The 23,902-nt window shown below is 44.1% G+C and overlaps 1 protein-coding gene and 1 pseudogene across 5 annotated transcripts in view; one reads left to right on the plus strand and one right to left on the minus strand.

Annotated features, from left to right (window-relative positions):
• Nucleotides 1-23,902, minus strand: part of LOC147024607 (uncharacterized) — a 163,996-nt gene that overhangs the window by 17,180 nt on the left and 122,914 nt on the right. For 3 of the 5 annotated variants that reach the window (XM_085884663.1, XM_085884662.1, XM_085884664.1), the window contains one exon: nt 17,823-19,775. In XM_085884663.1, coding sequence (XP_085740789.1) covers nt 19,635-19,775 — 141 coding nt within the window. In that variant the 3' untranslated portion in view covers nt 17,823-19,634. Of the gene's footprint in view, nt 1-17,822; nt 19,776-23,902 lie in introns of those variants that run through there. The other 2 variants (XR_015059091.1, XM_085884665.1) reach the window with 1 other exon arrangement.
• On the plus strand, nt 1,335-5,779 carry LOC147024608 (uncharacterized; annotated as a pseudogene).

Here is a 23,902-nt window from a genome sequence, read left to right on the forward strand (position 1 = left end):
GGCAACTCCACACAGACTTAAATACAAAAAAGGTGAAAATGAACCAAAGAAAAATCTTTCCTATATTCTGGTACTTAGCGTGGCCCAGAGATGGTCTTGAGGGAGCTTTGAATCAAGGCACTTCATAGAAGCGCCCAACAAAATGGCCCCAACCCACCTTCTCGCCTTGGGAAGAACGTACGTCAGGCAATTCGTGAGCGGTAATTAACACCAAGGCTCAGAGACCGCCGTGCAGCTTCATTTCACGACTGAATATGCCGACCGTTCCTCTCTTACACCTGGTCAGGTCACAACGATGGCCCACAGGACGAAACAACCCCCGAGGCCCCATGAGGAGGCCACGAGGCACACACTTCTTCCCTCTACAGAATCGTACACACTCCACGGTTCAACCGAACCGTCAACGGCCAATGTCGTACTCGGCACACAAGCCAAATTCACACATCATGAACACGAGAATTGTGCAGCCTTCGTCATGTCAAGAGCAAAAGCAAAATCCTCTGTGTCATCCGAGTAACGTTCTCCTACAACCGTGTACGTCCCTTACTCCTTCACTCCTTGCGTCCTTAGCCCTTTTCCTCTTTTTCGACTAGGCCAATTTCTGAGATATGTGACTGCATAAAGTTCTGAAGGCATTTTTGAGGAAAAGCTGGTAAACAACCTTTTCCAAAGGATTTGACTGTGCGAAAAATGAATATTTTGTTTACCAAGCTGAATTTTGAATTTTTAGTATCACAATTATCAAAAAACAAAATGGCCACCAAGCAAAATTTCAAACGCCCGTAACTTCTGAACGAGTGGTGATAAAGTCATGATCTTTGTGTCTTAAACCATGTTTTTGATAGCTATGAATGCGCTGAACACATCAGATTAACAATTGTGTAATGTTGAAATGCTGAAATCACTATTTTAACACTCTTCGGTCAAGATAAGGGACAAATAATGATAAAATGTATGTTATACAATTAGGTTAAATATTGCTAGTCTGGCATAACATGTATTATTTTATAGGGGCCGCGGTGGGCAAGTGGTCTAAAGCACTGACTTACGGATCACAGGTCTCTGACCACCTGGGTTTGAGTCCTGCTCGATCCAGTGTCAGAAAGTTTGACGGTTTACCTGCCCCAGGTCGGTGTTTCTCCCGATTTCCGGGTCTTCCTCCACCATTCCCAAACCAACCGCCTCGATATGAGTGAAATATCCTCAACTGAGGCATAAAACAATATTAACCTAACCTAGTATTTTGTAGCAGTTATTAATACCTCTAGGTAGGCCTACATTTTCTTTATTAATAATAATTTATGTTCCATATTTATTTTCAGAGCAAAGAAGTCATGGACCCAGTCATTAGCTTGAAGTGATCAACGAAGGTATCCCTTGAGCTGTCCCTCATTTGTCAAGAATCCAAACATGATGCATTATTCGATGCAACGTCACAAGGCCTCAACTCCATGAGGGATGCCACTGCAGCAAGGAAGAAGTTAAGGGATGCCAAGTACAGAGATGCAACAGACAGACTAACTTCAGCCTTCAAAGCTATCTCAGCACCAGTACTGGTATGGCATAAGTCATGTTCTGCTGTGTATACAAGCAAGGAAAAAATTCAGCGATTAAAGAAACAGTATGGTAAGACCTTACCTACACACTCAGGTCATGCATCTAATGCTCCACACTGTTCATCTGCAGGCTTGCGAAGCCAAACAAAGCAAATAGACTGGTAACTATGCATGTTCTGTCAGGGCACCAGCATGAAGCAAAAGACATGCACTGTTATGACCAAGAACATGAGTAACCAAATTCTGTCAGCTGCAAAATATGTAGAAAATGTCAATATTCGCATGGCAGATGTCAATGATATTATGGCAGCAGAAGGATGCTACCATCCAAATTGCCCCAAGACGTTTATGAGAGCTAGCGCCAAAGCCAAAGTTGAAAATAAGTCTTTTGATTTAGCCATGGTCTGGCTTGGGCAGGAATTGAGGCACTCAGCGGATGAAGGTCATGTTTTGGAGCTCGAACAAGTTTGGCTGCACTACAAAAAATTGGCAGATGAAGCAGGCATCGAAATTCCAAGATCCTTCATGAGCCGCCCATCAACATTCAAAGAAAAGTTGTCAACGCTTGTCAATGATGTCTATGAATTTATTTTACTGCATGACAACTCTGCATGTGGTAAACAAACAATACTTCTGCCTGTAAAATTCCGCTGTATCCCATTATCTGAATGGTATGATCAGGATTTGGATGATGAGTTGACAACTATTCCTGGCTTCAAACCCCCAGAAGATGACTTTCTCTCCATGGTTCATGTTTCACTAAAACTACGATTAGATATACTGTCTCACCCTTCATACAATGGAGTAGATGTAAGCGAAGAGGCAGCAATAGATTGCGTTCCACCAAGTGTGAATATGTTTATCCGTCTCTTGTCAGGTGGACAGTCACTATTGGAATTAGATCATGATGAACATAATGATGAGGTGGAAGATGAAGAGGAGGACGCACACAAAAGAACAAGGGTGCGTAGTGTTGCACAGGACCTCGTCTATAGTGTGAGTGGGGGAAAGAAAATGACTCCGAAACATGTTGGACTTGGGTCAACATTGCACCAAGCAACTAGGTCTAAAAAACTGGTAGCGATGTTCCATAATAGTGGTCACACTATCAGCTACAAAGATATACTCTGGATTGACACAGCATTGGCTGAGAATACCTTGCAGCAAATGGAGCATGTGAATGGAGCTGTAGTTCCACCGAACTTGGTTCCCAGACGGTTCATTCACTTCTCAGCTGACAATATTGACATCAATGATGCAACTTTAGATGGCAAGAACACTTTCCATGCCACACAAATCGCTGCTTGGCAAAGAGGGCCAACACACGATAACCTGTTAAAGAATATTAAACCTTTGAAACGAACAATGTTGATTGTTCCACAAGCAATGGAAACAATCATTACTGCGAACATTTGTGAAGGCACAACTGAACCACATTTTCCTGAAGTGCAAACAGAATTGTTCGATAACTCAAAGGATGATAACAGCACCATAATAACTGCAAAGAACTTTACAAATAACAGCTTCTTTCCAACAACAGCATGCAGTACTGACGGTGGACCAGGCGCTCTTTCCTGCATTGATGGAACTGAAATGGGAAAAAAATCCTCAATACAAGGATGTTTTGATTCCGAGATTAGGAGGATTGCATGTTTCTATGAACTATTTGAAAATCCTGGGTCAGCACACACAGGATTCTGGTTTGGCGGAGGTCTGGATAGAGAGTGGATTCATGGGGCCGAATTCTACGGAGAAAGTGTTGGCTGGTAAATCTTATGCAAAAGATGTTCGTGCTCACAAGCTAACAGTACAAGCACTATGGCAATTACTGATACCCCAGTTGATGCCATATCTGCAGGAACATGACCAAGAGCTGGAGGATGATATAGAGAATGCAGTGAGATCAAACGACCCACAAGATTACTCTGCATTAGTGGCAATACTGGCCTCTGCCAAATTTCATACTCACATGACTGCATTTGCCCAAGGTAGAGACCCGAACTTCCAATTTTGGTGGCAGTACATGGACATGGTGTGTATACTCCTCCGTTTTATGCGGGCTCAACGGGATGGACTTTGGGAGCTTCAAATCGTTACCTTTCGGCAAATGCTCCCATGCCTCCATCAATATGATCACACCAATTATGCCAGGTGGGGCTGTGTTTATTTGGCAAAAATGCAAAAACTTCCAGATGAAGTGAAAGATGAATTCGTCAAAGGCAACTTTGTTGTCAAAGGATCTGACCAAAGATTCAACCAAGTGAGCCCTGACCGCAGCCAGGAGTGGCTCAATGGAACAGGAAAAAAAAAGGTGGTGGCATTGTGGGAATAACTAAAACTACATCAGCATTGAACCGATGGGCTCTATCGTACAACCTTCGTGCCTGTATCACAAACAAAACTAGGGCACTGTTTCATGTAGGGAGTGATGATCAAATGATTCACAATGAAATTACTAAAGGCAGAATGAAGCGAGATAGTGAGGATGAAGAGAATATCATGTCAGGTCGACAGAGATTCAAAGTGTTCTCACCAGAAGTGGGATATGATGTTTCTCCAGAATATTGCTACAAAGGATTTGGCAACCATCGACATTCAGCAATCTCTTCTGAATGCTGAGGAGATGGGCCAAGTAAAACTGATGACATTTGTCAAAGAAAGATTAATCATCTCTGAAGATGGTCATTCAACAAGAAGGCTGAGAGATCCATTTCACAAGGCCAACGCTCTCACCTTTTCATCCCTCTATGAAGCCAAGAAAGACAGGGAAAAATATACCATTATGAAGGCAGATAGAAGTATACATCAGCGCCGAATTACTGCCTACCAGGCTGGGAGGAGCGTTAACCTTCACACAATATTAAATCATGAGCTGATGCCTGTGCCAGTTTCCATTGCATACACGAATGGCAGTCTGCGGACTGGGAACAAATCTGTCCTACTTGAGGTGATGACACAGGGTGTAACATGTCCAGCAGAGGTTACAATTGATGGAACATTATGCCTAGTGATTGACTGGCAAGGCCTGGCCATCTCATTGGGTAAACCTGCTGGCATCACCAACTTTGGTGAACTGGCAGATGCATTTGTCAAATTGGTTATGCATGCGGGCCGATGCTTTGACAGGATTGATGTCACATTTGATAGGTATAGAGACACTTCAATCAAGGCTGGCACAAGGACGAAACGCTCGAAGCATGCCCGTCTCATCAGAAGAATAATAGAAGATGGCTCAGTTCCAGTTCCCCCCAAATGGACTGACTTTCTCGCCGTACCTGAGAATAAGGCAGATCTAGCATGCTTCCTCTCAAATAACCTCATTGCAAATGCCCCAACAAACAAAACCTTAGTAGTTGCTGGTGGTTTCCAGAGAGATGATGAAGTACAAACATCAAACCATGAGTTGGACATTCAACAGTTGGCGGCCAACCATGAGGAGGCTGATACCAGACTTGTCCTGCATTGTGTGCACACCAATGCCGAGAGTGTTGTTGTATCAGCACGAGATACTGATGTCGGTCCTGCTGGTGGCACATTTTCACAAAATGGCATGCACAAAGTTATGGATGAAGGCAGGTACTGCCAAACGCCAGAAGTATATTCCAGTACATGAAATCCGACAGGTCCTTCCATTCACGCAGCCAGTCTTCGAAGCCCTTATCCCTTTCCATGCAGTAACAGGGTGTGATACAGTGTCATACTTTGCAGAACACAGCAAGAAGACTGCATGGAAAGTATTCACCACGGATAATCACCTCATCAAAGATCTTGGTATAGGAGAGCAAACCCCAACAAAAATTAAGACTGCAGAGAAGTTTGTGTGCAAGTTGTATGGAGTACCGGAGTCCAACAGTTGTGATCAGGCCCGTGTAAAACTGTTTTGTAAAATCAAATCACCAGAAGCACTGCCTCCAACAACAAATGCTCTAAAATATCAGTTTCAACGGGCACACTACCAAAGACTGGTGTGGAAGCAGGTGACAAATCCACACCAGGTCCTTCCCTCACCTGAAACCATAGGTTGGACAATGGACGAAGGACAGCTATCCCCAAAACTGTCATCACTTGCTCCCATCCCTAAGTCTTGCAAGGATATTGTGTCATGTGGATGCACAAAGGGATGTACATCTCTTAATTGCACATGCAGAAAGTCGAAACTGGTATGCACCGGGGCTTGCAAATGTGCAGATAGTAGCATCATGTGTAAAAACAAAATGGACTGAGTTGAACACATTTTGTGTGAGTTACATTACATTCGACTGTCTGCAATGTAATTCATTGCGAGTGAATAAATTCTGACATAGTAACATTACAATCATTATTATGTGAAGATGTTCACCAACAAATATAAAATTAAGAATTTATTGAAAATGCTATATGTGTTACATGATCAGTTTTCGCATGGTTTTCTTCACAAATCAGTTATTATTACTTAATTTTAATGTCTGGCAATGTAATTCTTACTGGTTTCATCCATATATATATTGAATATAATTATAATCTGTTGTGTTCAGTGCATTCATAGCTATCAAAAACATGGTCTTAGACACAAAGATCATGACTTTATCAACACTCATTCAGAAGTTACGGGCATTTGAAATTTTGCTTGGCAGCCATTTTGTTTTTTGATAATTTTGATGCTAAAAATTCAAATTTAAGCTTGGTAAACAAGATATTCATTTTCAGCATAGTCAAATGCTTCAGAAAAACTAGTTTACCAGTTTTTCCTTAAAAATGCCCAATGCAGTCACATATCTCAGAAATTGGCCTTGTCTATTATGTGTCTCTCATCACCCCAATCACAATATATATATATATATATATATATATATATATATATATATATATATATATATATATATATATATATATATATATATATATATATTGTGGCGGGGATGGCCAGCCCAATTTAACCCCCTGACCCAAATTTGTCAGAGCCAGTCGGTTAACACCGACCAACCTCCTGGGATGGCTGAGCAGTTCCTTATTACTAGGAGGCGGACACGTTGATCGATATAGGTTTCAACATGTGCTCGAAGAGAAAGGCGGAGGACAATGGTGATCGGTGACAGAGTACTTGGAATGGAGGATGGAAGAAGGATTACGGACAATGGTTACACAGGGGGTTTAATTCGTGAACCCATGACAATTACATGAATACAATTTCTTCAAAAGGAATACATTTAATGAACATTCACAAATATTTATAAGACGATGAGGTAAAAGGGAATAATAGTTCTAATAATAATTAAATAACTCCTACGGTCGAGGCCTCACACACACACACACACACACACACACACACACACACACACACACACACACACACACACACACACACACACACATTCAGACAAAGGGTGACAAAATGAAAAGAAACAACCCCCTTTTATCATTACACTGGAACTCAGCTTGGGTCAGGGCTGATCCCCATCGAACCCGGAATGGAGGCCCTCCACAAGCACGTGCACACGCAAGCAAAATGGCGCCATCACTCGCAGCCGGGTGCATGCACGGAAAATGGCGCTTGTCCAGTAGCTTTCCACATGAAGGCTCCAAATGTCCCAGCCTTCCTCTCCTCAAAGGTGTCACCTCCCTCGTGCAGTCCACGCACCGACCTAATGTGCGTGTTCTGCCGAACCAGATGGGAGCCTTCCACAATCCCCGTGGCATGTGCCAGCCTCTCCTGCGCCTTCGCCCATGCAATATGCCTTTGATCTCTCCCCTCTCCTCCTGGTTCTCTATTTCCTCTGCCTTCAGGGCATTGCCTCCTCACCCCCAAACCCGGGAAGGCGAGGCTTCCTGCTTGTTGTCGTTTCAGGGATGCGTTTCCCAGCTTTACTGCCTGGCTGGCAATATAAAAAAACATAGGGAAAAAAATCACAGCGGTCAATCATGCACTGGGGGACTTATTTTTACTCCCTCAGCTAATTAACACTGCACCACCCCTCATGTGGTGACACTAACACTTAAGCTCACAGATTCCCGAACTTAGTTACATCAAGGTACTTCTACTCATCCACGGACCAAGCAACTCCACACAATGCTTGACTTCCTTCTTAAATCATTCCATCTACCCCCAAAACCATAACAATATATATATATATATATATATATATATATATATATATATATACATATATATATATATATGTATATATATATATATATATGTATATATATATATATATATGTATATATATATATATATATATATATATATATATATATATATATATATATATATATATATATATATATATATGCTGTACATTCTTCTTCTTCTTTCGGCTGCGCCCATTAGGGGTCTCCACAGCGGATCATCCGTTATGATCCGCAGACTCATTTGGCATAGGTTTTACACCGGATGCCCTTCCTGACGCAACCCTGGTCGCTTCTTACGACACAGGGATATGGATTGGGTTTCGCCATGATTCCGGGCTGCCCTACACCCTCTCATAGCGCAGCCCAGCGCAGAGCTTCCATCCTCAAGCGATCCTCCAACCCAAGCCCCCGAGTAGCCGGATTACAGGCGCACGCCACGACGCCCGGTATATGTATGCTGTACATTGCTGTACTTAAATATTATGAGAGTTTGTGTTTCATGGACTATTGTGAGCATTCCGCTCCTAGAAGATTTTGAACGCCACACATATCTTTCTGTGCTTCTCATGGTACGAATCTTGTCTTTGTGTCCTGTCTAAATTCTTTGTTTCAGTCTTCTTCCCATTATGCAATTGAATACAGTAAAAAAAAAAAAAAAAACACTAAAAATTGTCATCATTCTGACTTCACCTCTGGTGATACAATGGATGAACACTGTGGAATGCAGATTGAGTCATCTCTATTATAATACCAAGTTTGCACACTAAAAACTCAGCTCGCTGTCACACGATCCCTATGAAATTGCTGTGGCACTTAGCGGACATGCCGACAATGTTTGGGAAGTCTTGGCGTTCCATAGTACCACTTGCATTTTGCACAATGCGTATTTTTGTCATTCCCCGTGTACGGTCTGTCGTCTGCTACCAGCTATGTTGTACTGCTATCCCGTGCATGTGCACGGGTATCGCTAGTATTGTCTAATTGGTGGAGTGAGTTTGATGGACACTTGATTAACTTCACCTGACAATGAGTTACTTCCCCACACAGCCCAGTTGTGTGCCTCAGTAGCAAGAGGATCTGAGTGAGGCCATCAGAAAACTTTTCAATTGGTTCTGGGAAAATTAAGCTCTGCCCTGGAATGTCAGGCTCAATTTTAGGATAAAAGAGAGAGAAAGAGATGAGAAGGATAGAGTGGTTATCGCTTCTGGAGGTGAGACCCACGGTGCTAAAAGCTGCTGCTGCATCTGCCATTGTCTTTGGTGCTTTTTTGCTGGATCAACTATGCTACAAGACCTGTGACAGCTCCTGTTGTGGCTCCTGCTTCAGGAAATGACGGATTTATATGTCGTGATGAGGCGGAGTTGTTATTGTTGCACAAATGATATCTCAGTTGTTGCACGAGTCAGCCACTCAGACGTATTGGAACAGCTCGTTGTGGACAGCTTCTCCTTTGCTTAAGGGTATGTATGCTCGGATTGTGAAAACCACAGTGACAACGTTGGTGCAACCATGACAGTAAAACAAGAAACTCAATGCTCTGGTTCCTTCCTAATGTAGCACTAAATAAATGGCTTCTGACCTGAAGATTTGTCCAAAGCACGAGAGACTGGACCTCTGACAACTTTTCAATTTTGTCTTTGTCTGTAAATGTGTGTGTTCTGTATTTTGTGTGTTATATTAAAGCATACAAATCTCTGCACAGGGCTTTTGAAATGTTTATGGTGAGGAGTGGTATCCCATCTTGTGTATTTGCATTAATTGAAATACTACCACATCTGCGTACATACTTTGTGAATGGGCATGTATGAGCCATATGTAAGGGATATAAACTAGGATGCCACTTGTCGCACTGATCTTTCTTCCCTTTTTTCTCAACTCATGTTTATTATGATTTTATGTTAATGTCAGCCCAGCAGGGTAGACAGCAGTATCTTAACAAAAAGGAGGAATAGACAAGGCTTGATTGTCTTCAAAAAGAAAGCTTGCTGAGAAAGAGGTTGAGTTGCTGAGGAAAAAGAGAAAACAGCTGGATTGTGATAGAGATTTGCTGATGAAGGATGCTGATGCGTTATCTGAAAAAGCAGAGCAGCTACAGAGGTCTAGCCATTTGTCTAAGCTGAGTCGACAGACTAAGAAGAGCAGAAAAAGACAAACAAGAATTGTTGGGAGAAGTGATTGAAGTGTCAGAAGGAAAAACCCAACTCATGGCCAACATATGAAGATCTGGAGCTGAAAAAACTATATATACTGGAAATAGACTATGAACTGTCAATGTTAAATTAGAAGCATGTTTTGGATTTGATAGAGCCACTTTGACTCAACTAGAATGATGAATATTAAATATGAAGCAGTAATGGAATTAATACAGCCACTCAACTATGCCTTTGGGGTATAATATTGAACTACATAATGAAACAGGTATGTTATAATTTTATAATAAAATGACTATATGGTCAGAGCGATAGTCGTATCATCAGTACAACGAAACAGCCTGGAAAGCTGATGGTAAGAACTTATTGACTGTATTTTCTCTGTAGGAAAATGTAACCTTGAAAAATGAAAAAGTCACCTTCAAAAAAAAACCTGGAAAACACCAGGAATCTTACAAGAGATGTGTGGGGACCCAGCCCGAGGCAAAAATGATATGCAAAGTTCGAGTGATTAGCAATTGGTACCTGCTAGATCGATCTGCGAACTCCCCTCTCAGCTGTTTAGCCTATAGGCTCGAATCCTGACTCAGCTACTAACGGTCATGCTGAAGTTTCACAGGGAGGGTGAGACATCAATGTGTGTGTTTTCCCACAGATGTTTAGTAAACCGGCGGCCTGTCTGCCGGCATTAGTTGGCAGATGTTAAAGATCCCACATTCAGTGTCCTTTGCGAAGAGTAGGCGAGCTATTGCCGGAACCTGCCCTGACTACCACTGGGAATACAATGGCAAACCACCCAGCAATGAGTGTGCCTTCCTTCAGGCATGTACCACAATTACATTCAGGTCGACTGATCTGATCTAACGATTCCAGTGTATCTGGTTCATCATTGAGCCTGTGGCATGTTCATAGTTTAATACAGTGGAGTTTATTTTTGCACAATTTCCTGGCTCAGACTCCTTAATTAGTAAATGTTGGTGCGCGTCAAAAAGTTAATCACAATTAAGGCAGTTAATATTGTCACGGGTCTGGCGGAAAGGGTTAATCCCCCGACCCAATTGTGGTGGACGGGCGGTTATCAGCGACCAGGCCGGATCGCCGAGCGGTTTTCCTTGGAGGCGAACTCATGATCCTCGAAGATTATGGCATGTGTAGGAGGGCGGGGTGGCACTGGCGGAGTGACGGAAGCACAGCTCAAGGGGGTTTATATTCGAATCCACAACAGATACACGGACACCAGCAACATAAAATAAATGCGGGGATTCAATGAAAATAGAAGAAATATTCACAAGGCTATAATTCAAAATGTAATAATAAACGTGAGATAAATTAAAGTCGAAAGTCGAGGTGCCTCTCCACACGGACATAAATTCAGACAAGGCGAATACAAAAGAAAAGCAAATCCTCCCTTTATTCTCGCACTTAGCTTGGTCCAGAGATGGTCTTTATTGGACTTTGGGATCAAGGCGCTCCGTCCTGCATGGAAAGATGCACCCAAAAATGAGGCGGTATCCAACGCCAGGACTCAGGAACTGCCGTGCAGCCTCCTCGTTGATCGCGCTTGCCGACGTCACTGCTCTCTGCAGAATGGCGCTGCTCCCTTCGGTGATGTACACGAGGCTTCGAGGTCAGTCTCTCACGACCCAGCCAAGAGTCAATGGTTAGTGTCTTGCTCCACTACACGAGCCAATTCGCCTCAGCACGAATACGCGAATTGTTCCGTCTTCTTCATGCGTCAAAGAAAAGCCAGACATAATGCCCTGTTATTACAAGCCATCTCATAGCTCCGTGGTCTCTCGACTGCGTCCCTCACACCCAACAAAACCAAAACCTCTTCCGCCTGGCTTCTGAAATGTACACACTTCGCGGTTCAGCCAAACACAGCATGACATGAGGATCGTGCAGCCATTTCATCGTGCAGAAAGGACAGCAAAGTGAGATCCTCCGTCCCAGTCACATTATTCTCACAACTGTCTGCTCTTCGACCTTAACCCTTCTTCCACACGTTCTCTTACGTCATGCCCATTAATAATCCACCGACGGGCGTGGCTTGTTGGCACCAAACCGAGAAGGCAGGGCTTCTGCCTGCTAGGCACGTTTGGCTTGTTATTATGGTTGTTGTTATAAAAACAACAACTGGCTTGTATTGCTGGCTTGTACGAACAAAAATGAAGGTCACAGGGGGAAATTACGTAGTGGTGGAAATTTTCCTTAATCCCTATCTAATTAACACAGCACTACACCCTGTGTGGTGAAAAGGAACACTTCAGCTCATAGTCTCCCTACTTAATTTACATCAATATGACTCTGACACGTCCACGGTCCAAGCAACTCTATACTATCCTAACTTCGCTGTGAAATTTCTCCATCATACCCCCCCCCCCCCACAACCATAACAATATATAAATACGACAATGCAAGTACCGACCATACAATACCAGTGGAGATAAAAGAAATGTGGTTTCTTTCGCATCAGAAAAAATAGTTAATTGAAATAAACAATTCAAATGATGAAAAATATATTGAAGCAAAATGCTACAAAGAAAATGTAAATATTTACCAATAATTAAATCATTCATTCATGTGTAACATTTCCAAGACTCACTATCAATTTCACCTTTTCTTATCGTTATGCACAATATATCCACGGATGCAAATGTCGCCGCCCTCCCCACCTTCTTGTTGCTCAAATAAATATATGGCCCGTTATCATTCATGTAGAACATCTTCTTTTTCTTCTTTCGGCGAGCTCCCGTTAGGGGTCGCCACAGCGGATCAACCGTCTCCATTTCGCTCTATCCTCCACATCTTCCATTGACACTCCAACCACCCGCATGTCCGCCCTCACCGTATCCGTGAACCTCTTCTTTGGCCTTCCTCTTCTCCTCCTGCCTGGCGGCTCCATCTTCAACATCCTTCTCCCGATATACTCCGCTTCCCTCCTGCGCACATGTCCAAACCATCTCAATCTCGCCTCTCTCACTTTGTCTCCAAACCGTCCTACCTGTGCTGTCCCTCTAATATACTCATTTCTTTTCCTGTCCATCCAAGTCACTCCCAACGAGAATCGCAGCATCTTTAACTCTGCCACCTCCAGCTCCGCTTCCTGTCTTTTTGTTAGTGCCACCGCCTCCAAACCATACAACATAGCTGGTCTCACTACCGTCTTATAAACTTTCCCCTTCACTCTTGCAGCTACCCTTCTGTCACAAATCACTCCTGAAACTCTTCTCCACCCACTCCATCCTGCATGCACTCTCTTTTTCACTTCTCTCCCACACCCTCCGTTACTTTGGACAGTTGATCCCAAGTATTTAAACCCATCCACCTTCCCCACCTCAACTCCTTGCAACCGCACAATACCACCACCCTCCCTCTCATTTACGCACATGTACTCCGTCTTACTCCGACTGACTATCATTCCCCTTCTCTCCAGTGCGTACCTCCACCTCTCGAGGCTCGCCTCAGCCTGCTCCCTACTCTCCCTACAGATCATGATGTCATCTGCGAACATCATAGTCCATGGAGACTCCAGTCTGATCTCGTCCGTCAACCTGTCCATCACCATTGCAAACAGGAAAGGGCTCAGAGTCGATCGTTGGTGCAATCCCACTTTTACCTTAAACCGGTCCGTCATTCCTACCGCACACCTCACCGCTGTCACACTGTCCTCATACATATCCTGCACGATCCTCACATACTTCTCCACCACTCCCGACTTCCTCATACAATGCCACAACTCCTCTCTTGGCACCTTATCATAAGCTTTCTCTAAATCCACAAACACACAATGTAACTCCTTCTGGCCTTCCCCATACTTCTCCATCAACATTCTCAAACAAACATCGCATCAGTGGTGCTCTTTCCTGGCATAAACCCATATTTCTGCTCACAGATCGTCACCTCTCCTCTCAACCGAGCTTCTACAACTCCTTCCCACAACTTCATGGTGTGGCTTAACAACTTTATCCCTCTGTAATTTCCACAGCTCTGCACATCACCCTTATTCTTGAAAATCGGAACCAGTACACTTAATCTCCACTCCTCTGGCATCCTCTCACTTTCCAAGACTTTATTAAACAATCTGGTTAACAACCCCACTGCCATCTCTCCTAAGCACTTCCATGCCTCCACTGGTATACCATCTGGGCCAACCGCCTTTCCACTTTTCATCTTCTTCATAGCAGTCCTCACTTCATCCTTACTGATCCACCCCACTTCCAGATTCACTACCTCCACCTCTTCCAACCTTCTCTCTCATTTTCTTCATTCATCAGCTCCTCAAAGTACTCCATCCACCTTCTCAACACACTCTCCTCACTCGTCAGCAAATTCCCATTTGCGTCCTTTATCACCCGAACCTGCAGCACATCCTTCCCAGCTCGGTCCCTCTGTCTTGCCAATCGGTATAAATCCTTTTCCCCTTCTTTTGTATCCAACTTCTCATACAGCTCGTCATATGCCTTTTCCACCTCTCTTTTTGCCTTTCGCCACCACTCCTTGTACTCCTGCCTACTTTCTTCAACTCTCTGACTATCCCACTTCCTTTTCGCCAACTGCTTCTTCCTTATACTTTCCTGTACTTCCTCGTTCCAGCACCAAGTCTTGTTATCTTCCTTCCTCTGTCCAGACGTCACACCAAGTACCTTCCTAGCTATCTCCCTCACCACTTCTGCTGTCGTTGCCCAATCATCCCACCCATCTTTACCACCATCCAACGCCTGTCTAACCTCCTCCCTAAATTTCACGCAACAGTCTTCCTCCTTCAGCTTCCACCATCTGGTCCTTGGATCAGCCCTCACTCTCTTCCTCAACCTCACCTCTAAAGTCATCCTACAGACCAACAATCGATGCTGTCGAGCTACACTCTCCCCTGCCACCACCTTACAGTCACTAATCTCTTTCAGGTTGCATCTCCTGCTTCAGATGTAATCCACCTGTGTGCACTTTCCTCCACTCTTGTATGTCACCCTGTGTTCCTCCTTCTTCTTGAAATACGTATTGTTGCGAATTCGCGCCCGCCGGCATACGATCGGCCACGTGACTCGAATCACGGCACGTCGCCCACTGGACGGACAATTCTGTCGTGACCCTCTCGGACTAACGCCGGGAGCTTGTCACGGGTGGGCCTTTCGGCCTCACCACGATCGTGCCAATCGGCCACCCGCGTGGGATAGGGTTGTTCGCCAAACTCGACCTACCTAAATACCCACGCGGATGGTCGACCGGGCGATCGCACCTCACCACAGGTCGACTCCGGACACGGGCCGCTTAAGCGGTCCGTTCCGTACTATCGGGATAACCGAGCGGTGTTATCGTCGGCCTCGACGGTTCCGATTAATTATCGGGCGTATTAAGCCCACGCCGAACCCTTTACATGAAGCAAGATGGAGATTCAACAAAGGGAAGGATGCAGCGAAACGGGGAACAAGTTCACACAAGCACTTTATTCACACGACACAGAGCACACATATAGCAATTAAAACAATTATGCACAAAGAGCAAATGTAATACGAAAAACAATAAAGCAACGATGACGCAGAGCTACAACAGACTAAGACCGACACACCGCAACACTTAAACAGTTTTACTTCACCAAACTGGCGCCACACACACACACGTTTACACAGAACCCAAAAGAAATGGAAGTCGCGACTTCCCTGAGCGTGTCGAGTCCCTCTCCGACGTCCGTCGACGGGGTCCCGCCTGGCCGTGACTCCGTGCCCGAGCGTGGTCCTCTCCTGTGTGCCTCGCGCCTGCATGTGTTGGCCACTCAATGCCACGGACCGAGTGTTCGGCGCTATCCCAGCGCGGATAGAGGGGGGGGGGGGAACGTGGATGCCCGAAGTCGGGAGAGGGGAATGACGGATGCTCCTTCCCGCCAGCGGGGTCTTACAACTGCCCCACAAAAGACCTGGCCAGCGACCACCAGGACGAGCGAGCCGGAAGACGAGAGCAACCACGAAGCAAGAGCATCCACCAAGCAAGAGCATCTACCAGCAAGAGCATTGACAAAACTGCTTCCCCCGTCTCCGACTTTTATATCCCGGAGCCCTGTTCTTTGCTCCACCCCCCTTCGAGAAAGGTTTCGAAGAGGGGCGTTCCTCCTCCCTGGCCGCGTCACACCGCGCATCCACCAATCGGGGGCCAGCTGCCCTCCCCTCGCTTCTCTCCCCTCACACCAAGTGCGGAGAAGAATGGCGCGAAAAGCCAACCGAGCGTCCTCGTTGGTTTTTATTTGAAATAAAAGATAGAGAAAGAAAAACGACTGACTCAAAGCGTCGCAGCCCGAATGAATCACATTTATTCCCTCTAAACAACGGGTTTGGGGCTAACTACACATGTACTTAAGAGATATCTCACCTACGGGACCTGAATGGTGGTTTGCGAATTTCCACAGCCGTAACAGTATTTACCACTGCCATTTCCATTCTTTTTGCAAACTCTACCACCATTTGCCCTTCCACATTTCTCTTGTTGAGACCATACCTACCCATCACCTCCTCATCCTCTTTAATCCCTTCCCCAACATGCCCATTAAAATCTGCTCCAATCACCACTCTTTCATCCTTCGATACACTCTCCACCACTTCATCTAACTCACTCTAGAAATCTTCTTTATACTCCATCTTTCACCCCATATGTGGGGCATATGCACTGATGACATTCATCATCACCCCTTCAATTTCCAACTTCACACTCATCACTCGGTCAGACACTCTCCTCACCTCCAATACCCTCTTGACATAATCTTCCTTCAGGATTACCCTGACACCATTTCTCCTCCCATCCACACCATGGTAGAACAGTTTGAAACCACCTCCAATGCTCCTTGCCTTACTCCCCATCCACTTGGTCTCTTGTACACAAAGCATGTCCACCTTTCTTCTCTCCATCATATCAGCCAACTCTCGCCCTTTGCCAGTCATCGTCCCAACATTCAGAGTGCCAACTCTCACCTGCACACTTCTACCCTTCCCCCTCTCCCACTGCCTCCGAACTCGCCTTCCCCGTCTCCTTCTAATCCTTTGCTCAGCAGTCGCACAATTTCCACTGGTACCCTGCTGACCACCGGAAATTCGTTTTGTTGTCCGCATAATGATTTGGCTTTGGTTTTTACGCCAGATGTCCTTCCTGATGCAACCCTGGTCGCCTCTTACGACACACAGGGATATGGTACACCTATTCTAACCGGGGCATACACCGGGCCCAGTACAACTGGTACTCATTTCGCCAACCTCGGAAGGATGGCAGGCTGAGTCAACCCCCTGATGTTTTCGACTTGGTTTCCAAGTGTATATATATATATATATATATATATATATATATATATATATATATATATATATATATATATATATATATATATATATATATATATATATATATTCAGTGTCCCAACGGGGCTTGAACTCAGGACCTTTTGGGTCCCAAGCCACTGCCCTAACCACTGTGCCAACACCAGGCTTTATATGTAAAATATATGCAAGTGAAATATATGTAAACTCGAACGGCACTCGGTAGAGCACATACCACTGCCAGGTTGAACAGTCTATGTTTTGTATCCCATTCTGCCACTGATGTGCAGGCTTGATCTGGATCCGGACCTTAACCAATCTCTAATCAGTTTGTTCTTGCCATCACCCCAATTCATCCACCAAGTTTTGTCATAATCCATCCACAACTTTTGAAATATCGTACGATATATTGTTATTGGCCCCATCTCTCAATGGTGAAAAATCACTTTAAAAATTTAATAACCCACGAATCCGGATCTTCACCAAAATTTAATTCATTCGGCCTTGTCACACACCCAACATATCCACCAAGTTTTGGCCGAAACAGTCCATAGCTTTTTGAGATATCACACAAACAAACAAACAGATACACAGGGGTGAAAACATAAGCTCCGTGCATCGCAGATGGCATAGGTAAATCCAGTCATAATTACTTAAAAGCAATGGTATATCTCGCAATATTCACTCAAAAAGCTAATTTATCAAAGTAATGTTTATAGAAAAATTGGTCATTCAAAACACAGCCAAGATTACCAAACCTGTACACCTATCAATTATACGCTACCCGAGTGCATGATAAGCAAATGTACCGGTACTGTCCTAGTTAACATGTCAGAAAACATCATTAACGAAAGAGAGGGAGGGAGGAGGTATTTAAGGGTAGGTTCAGGTGTAGCGGAGGATACACTTGTCTACAGTCAAGGTCTCAAGACCGAAGATGTCATTATTTTCAGCGATAGGAACCCCTTCATCCTCTCTTCCCTCCCTCGCTTCCACATAGATACCTACTCCCCCAATTCTTCACATTTTCCTCCACCATCCTTTAAACCTTTCATCCACACTCGAAGGAGCTTATTAAGACTTTCTGCATACATGTCTTACTTTGTTCCAGTTGAAGCCCCTCTTTGAACATGAGCCTTTGTTCTCAGATTAAATCTCCAGTTCGTTGAACTTCAGCATTGCTCACAATTTGGCCATATCTGTACATGTTCAAGGATGCTTTTTACAACAAACGATTTCCTGTTTGAATCGTTAGAATACTTACTCTTTGAATTAGGCAGACAAACGGTTTCAATTTTTCATCTGTTACTAAGTGTGCCTTCGTTGGATAGCAGACTGTACATCTGTGAAATGCTTCATCTCGTCACGTTATTTAAGATGGGACGTGACATTAGGACCCGTGAAGCTGTCGATGCAGAGAAAAGCTATATCTCAAAGTGTCGTCTGAAAAGTTTTCAAATCTTGCTTATAGCATTTAAAGGGAAATGCATCTGCACTATTACAAAATGACATGCAATACTTTTTCAGTATTTACCAATAGGTCTGGTAAATAGTTTGTCACACTATTTGTTTTGCTTTGCCAATTAAAACAATGGCATCTCTTACCACTTACCAATTCGACATGGGTATGGCAGAAAAGTTTGTTCAATAAGACATCCAAACTCCTAAATCCTGACTATAATTCAAGGACCCGTGTTTGTGTGTGTTGGTATCACTCCTCTGCCAACAGTTCTGGCTCTATTACATCAAGACTTGCTACATAGGATCAGCATAATCCCAATTAATGTATAGGGGTGTTTATATCTTTTCCGGTGGTCTTCAGGGAGGAGGGACTTTTGGGGGAGGGGAGGGGAGTTGGACATAAATTATCCGCCTGTGCCTCAGAGGTACCGTGTAGTGCCGCCTCCAGGTGCGAGAGGGTATTTGCAGTTCAGTCTCCACAAAGTCTTCACCATTTGCAGCTCAGTCTTCCTGTCCCTACATTTGCTCTATGTAAATGTGTATCATGTAGGGCCACCTACAAGTGAGGGAGGATATTACAAGTCTCCAACATTTACAGTTGTCTTCCTGTTCCAACATTTGCTCTATGTAAATGTGTATCATGTAGGGCCACCTACAGGTGGGGGAGGATATTACAAGTCTCCAACATTTACAGTTCAGTCTTCCTGTCCCTACATTTGCTCTATGTAAATGTGTATCATGTAGGGCCACCTACAGGTGGGGGAGGATATTACAAGTCTCCAACATTTACAGTACAGTATTCCTGCCTCCACGTTTTCCAGTGCAGCGAGGTGTTTTGAATTAAAAGCAGTCGGTATGATTTTTGCTTCATGCATGTAACCTGGGTTATTTTTTTTATTTAATTTTGGGAGTGATTGAGGCAGCTGTCAGTTGCCTTTCCACCACAACCGACCCTTCACAAAGGACACCGTGGGATTTTTATAACGTCCGCCAACTAATGCCAGCAGACTGAACACCCAGTTTAACGTTCATCCAAGGGACTCTATGCACACATTGATGAATCACCCTGAATGTGAAGTACGAGGATCGCAGTTTATAGCTGAGCCGAGATTCAAACCCAGGTTTGACTGCTCAAAGGTAAGTGTGCATACCTCTTCAGCCATTTTGCCAGCACACTGAAAACATGCGCCACCTAAAAGACCCTGCAGCATTCCAGACAAATGAAATTGAATCAGCATGGTGCTCACGCACAGAGAAACAGAAAATACAATTGCAAACCACATGGAATAATAACCAAACACTTTAAAAGCAACAGTTATCGTAGCCATTTCCTCGGGGATGCATTCGGCCCACCATGAGTTCCATAGCACACTGCAGGAAATTATTTCCATAGTTTCAATCCAACTGCAAACTGCCAATAAATTCGTTAATCATCATTAATGAACGTAATTGATTGTAATTTACCAAGATGTGGACAATACATTATGCACAAATCACTTGCAATGCTCTGGATTGATTTTCAATGACAACCAGCTGCTCAACACTGGATAAACTTTTGGACTTGTCATAACCTGGAGATCAACTTTTGTACCTCGCACATTAACACCATGTATATAGCTAACCTCCAAAGGACATTGTGCAATTATGACACATGTAAATATAAGTATTTGACCCTCACTCTCTCCTCCACCCATTTCCCCCATCACCTTGCCAATATGCTCCACACATACACCTTCCCTTGCCTCTTCGTAGTCTTACCTCTTTGCAAGTTTTTTCCCCTTTTTTATACATTCCTTTCACACTCCCCTACCCTGCTATCTCTCTTTTATCATTCTATCTTGTACTTCTTCACTCAATTTTAATTGTTAGTTTAGCCACCTCGCACCACTCATTGATGCATACTGTACATACATACCCCTTCGCCTTCAGAGCGAATTATATCTGCTCAGTCGTGTGCAATGACTAATACCCTTCCCCATCCCTTCCCCCCCCCCCAAACCGCCTTCCAAAGAACAAAGTCAACAAGAACTGGAGCTGTCATCAAAGGTACCATATTTTTTCCAACAGATCTCAAATTAGAAATTTGGATTCTTTTTGCTGGCTTTGCAAGCACATATAATCTCTTCACAAATATGATTAACCTCCCCAAATCCATCTGCCCAATGATTGAGCTCTTGAAGCTTCAAGGGGGAGATTTTGTTGAGTCTCTGCTCCAAAGCAATCTCAGATTTCAATAAAATCAACTGCAAAACAGCAGGAAATGGGAAAACACAGTGTTCGTTTAATCTCAACATCTGATTGAAACGAACAGCGTTAAAACCCCACAATTGACACTTCTGCGGAAAAAACACATTTCCGAATCACGAGTCTTTGGGTTGAAATAGATGCAAAGGCATCCACTTACCAAAAATCGGGAAAGATGAGTCACATTTTGTTATTTCTTCATAGGTTTTGTTGATTGTGAAGAGGGCATTTCAAAGATTTCAAGCTTTCCATGTTTGTATATTACACAATGCTTTCATATCAACATGTCGGCTTTGTAATCAAACTCTACTTGATGAAAACAACAGCTCAACAAAAAGCTCAAATCTATACTAATAAATGTGCATGTGCATGTGCGTGTGCGTGTGTGTGTACATGCATACTAAGAAAACTCCAAGGGTGTGCAAGAGTGAAAATTGGGTGTTTGAGTTAATTAAAACGCCCTTTTTGAAGATAATTAACAGCTTTATTTAATTATATCCTTCATCAGGCAATCCTCAGCCACCTCGCTGTCTGGGTTCTCAAGGCGTATCCTGTGTTACCTCACTGGTGTCTGCAGACGCCATATTTTTTGGCCTGCTCAATCATGCTTCTCCATATATGTACACTCCTTCTCCATATATGTACACAAGAAAATGTGACATTTTCAAAGCAGCATTAAACTGATCTTTTTCTACTGTTTGGAGAATTACATTGAGTGAACAAAACATTTCGGAACGTTCCAAAATTAATCAGCTTCATTGAGCTATATGATTTAATGCATTCACTGCTCAACCTCGTGCCCTGTCCCCCAAAGGGACTGCTAATCCATAGCATCTGCCAGATCCGTGTCTACATTTTCTGAGGTTTCAAGAGGTGCTCTACAGGGAATCAAAGCAAATCTGGTGAAAAACAGATGTTTTAAAATGAAGTTATAACGTTTGCACACACCGTGAACCAATGTACCACGTGACACGTGCACAGAGGAGCAAGCAACATGGTGGATAATCTGCAATGTTTACTTCACGCACGATTAAACTTTGCGATGTCTCCAGGGTTTTTCTACGTTAAACATCAGCTCTTTTGTGGATAAAGTCAGAATTTTAAGGAATTCATTTAATTTCTTTAACTGCTGCGGGTGCGGTAAAGACCAGCTTTAAAGTTAAAGTGATCCTATATGGTACCAACCATTTAATTGGAGTGCTTGTTTGAGTGCTCAAGCCACTTCCCGATTGCCCTAAAGTCGATAGCAGTACAGTTCGTGTCCTGATCGGGATGTACAGTCATCAGTTGCTACAAAGTAGAGGTACATGATTTATACAGGTTATCTGTTTCTCTTTGTGAGTTTAAAAGCAAAATATTGTTGCGGATCCGGGGGTGGGGGGATTCGCACCCGACTCTTGATAGCCAATTGTTACAGATTCGGCGCCACCCTCACCACCGCCTTCTCCGGGGTTATAATGCCGGCTGGCTCGGCAAGGCTTCGGGTCACGCGTCTTCAATTGCGATACCAACGTACCCCTGGACCTTATCAGTTGGGGAAATAGACCCCGGTTACAGACTGGTTTTGTCAGATACGGAGCGTTTTCTGCCAGTCTGTAACCATTTTGGTTTTATACACCAATCGAGCGGATCGTTCCTCGATGCGACACGAATTAATTCAAAGCGGAAACTTCATACAAATCAGCCAGATTTATTGGGGAACATCAGGGAACACAACACAAGCAAAATATTCACACAATGTTTTAATTAGTCTTTTACCTGTTCTTTACTAGGGAGATACGGATTACGGGTTTCGAAGGGGTCCCTACCGATATATGCCTTAAACGACATGCAGACAAGACATAGACAGCATGCAGACAAGACAGAGTACTTGGTGATGTTTCATGGACGAGAGGAAAGTGTCAAAAGCACGAATGTCGCTCGTAACAATCCGATGTCCACGGATTCAAGCCCCAGGCTCGAGCACGGCGCGTGGCAAGATGGTGCTCGTCCTCCTTTGTCGCACCGCCCACGCACGCGGCCTCCGCGCGTTCAGACCCCACGAGGTCGACTGCACCAGACCGTCAGGTCGATGGTGGGTTTCAGCTGGTTTCTCACAAGGTCCAGCATACAAGTCCAGGCCTGGCCTGTTCACCAGGCCTCCTTCACAAAGCAGATCGCAGACAGACACAGCAGTCCCCTACACAGCAGATCACGACTCCCACCAGTTGTCTCTCATCCAGCCGAGGGCAGACTGACCTCATGCAGTCCTTTCCCTGCCTTTCTTTCAGCCCTGGCTCGCTTCTCCAGGCCACAGAAGGCAGACCCGGTGCTCCCAGGTTCAGTTTCTCTCTCTGCAGAATCACCACTGTCTTTTCTTTTTCTGCTCGCCTCGCAGCCCCAGCACGCCTCAAAACCGACTGCAGTTTTTGTACTTCTCCAGTTTTACTTCCTCTTTTTGGCCACTCCCCTTGTCAGCCGACTGGGCAGGGCCTCGTCCGGAGAGGGGAAGGAATAAGAAGAAGAAGCCCTCGGCACACCAACACTGCACAAACAAATAACAGGCTGTGACACCTCCCGACACACATGTAATGTCAAATTACCGAACAGCCTGGCTAAACATGTATTTAATGGGGGATCTGGGCTAATCCTATATTTAATAGCATACTAAGGGCCATTTCCGGGACAATATAATTGAAAACACCTCATTTCTGAGACGTTTCCCACGTTAACATGTTTTCTAAATTACAGAGCCAATTTTTTTTCACCCCTTAACATGATGGTTGACAGGTGTTTATATTTAGATTTGTTTCTGCACATCTCCCTTCAACATCTATAAATGTAACTTTGTTTTTATAATTTGTTTATTGAAATTCTCCCAATACATGGGTGAAAGCTACTCAAGGTTTTTGGGTTGTATACAGTAGTGTCTGTATTCACACTGACTCCAATCTGCGGATTCTAAAGTGTGTGTGTGTGTGTGTGTGTTTTCATAAAACAGAAATAAAACATAACATTTTCTCTTTGGTAACTCCCCTCCCCACATCTATCTCTATCTCTATCTCTATGTCCATCTCGGCGGTGGAGTCATCAGGTAATTAATAGA

Source organism: Eptatretus burgeri, chromosome 6, assembly GCF_056783735.1.
Source record: "Eptatretus burgeri isolate ZD-2024b chromosome 6, Ebu_testis_v1, whole genome shotgun sequence".
NCBI classification, from domain to species: domain Eukaryota; kingdom Metazoa; phylum Chordata; class Myxini; order Myxiniformes; family Myxinidae; genus Eptatretus; species Eptatretus burgeri.